We start from the raw sequence: 219 nt of genomic DNA, 5'->3' as shown, positions 1-219 counted from the left end.
GTAGTTACAGATATAAAAGAGAATATATATCATAGAACATGTAAATTCTAAAACAAAGTGTTTCTTGACCTTACCTTTTGAGGCTTCGACAAATTACTGAAATATTCCGTTACAGACGCAGGGAGAGAAACACTCGACAGAGTTGGCAATCGAATCAACGGACGCTGCACAGTAGGTACAAGCTGGAGATCCTCCATGATTTACTGTTCATAGAAAGAA

General features: G+C 37.9%; 1 protein-coding gene across 1 annotated transcript in view; it reads right to left on the bottom strand.

Moving 5' to 3' along the window:
* The window catches only part of LOC119586045 (mitoguardin-like), a gene marked incomplete at its 3' end in the record, with an annotated part of 7,530 nt that overhangs the window by 2,349 nt on the left and 4,962 nt on the right, over positions 1–219 (bottom strand). The window contains 1 exon segment of the mRNA XM_037934750.1: positions 75–203. Coding sequence (XP_037790678.1) covers positions 75–197 — 123 coding nt within the window.

This window comes from Penaeus monodon, chromosome 20 (assembly GCF_015228065.2).
Source record: "Penaeus monodon isolate SGIC_2016 chromosome 20, NSTDA_Pmon_1, whole genome shotgun sequence".
Taxonomy (NCBI): domain Eukaryota; kingdom Metazoa; phylum Arthropoda; class Malacostraca; order Decapoda; family Penaeidae; genus Penaeus; species Penaeus monodon.
The sequence above is the reverse complement of the archived record's forward strand: the minus strand, read 5'-3'. Positions and strand labels throughout refer to the sequence as shown.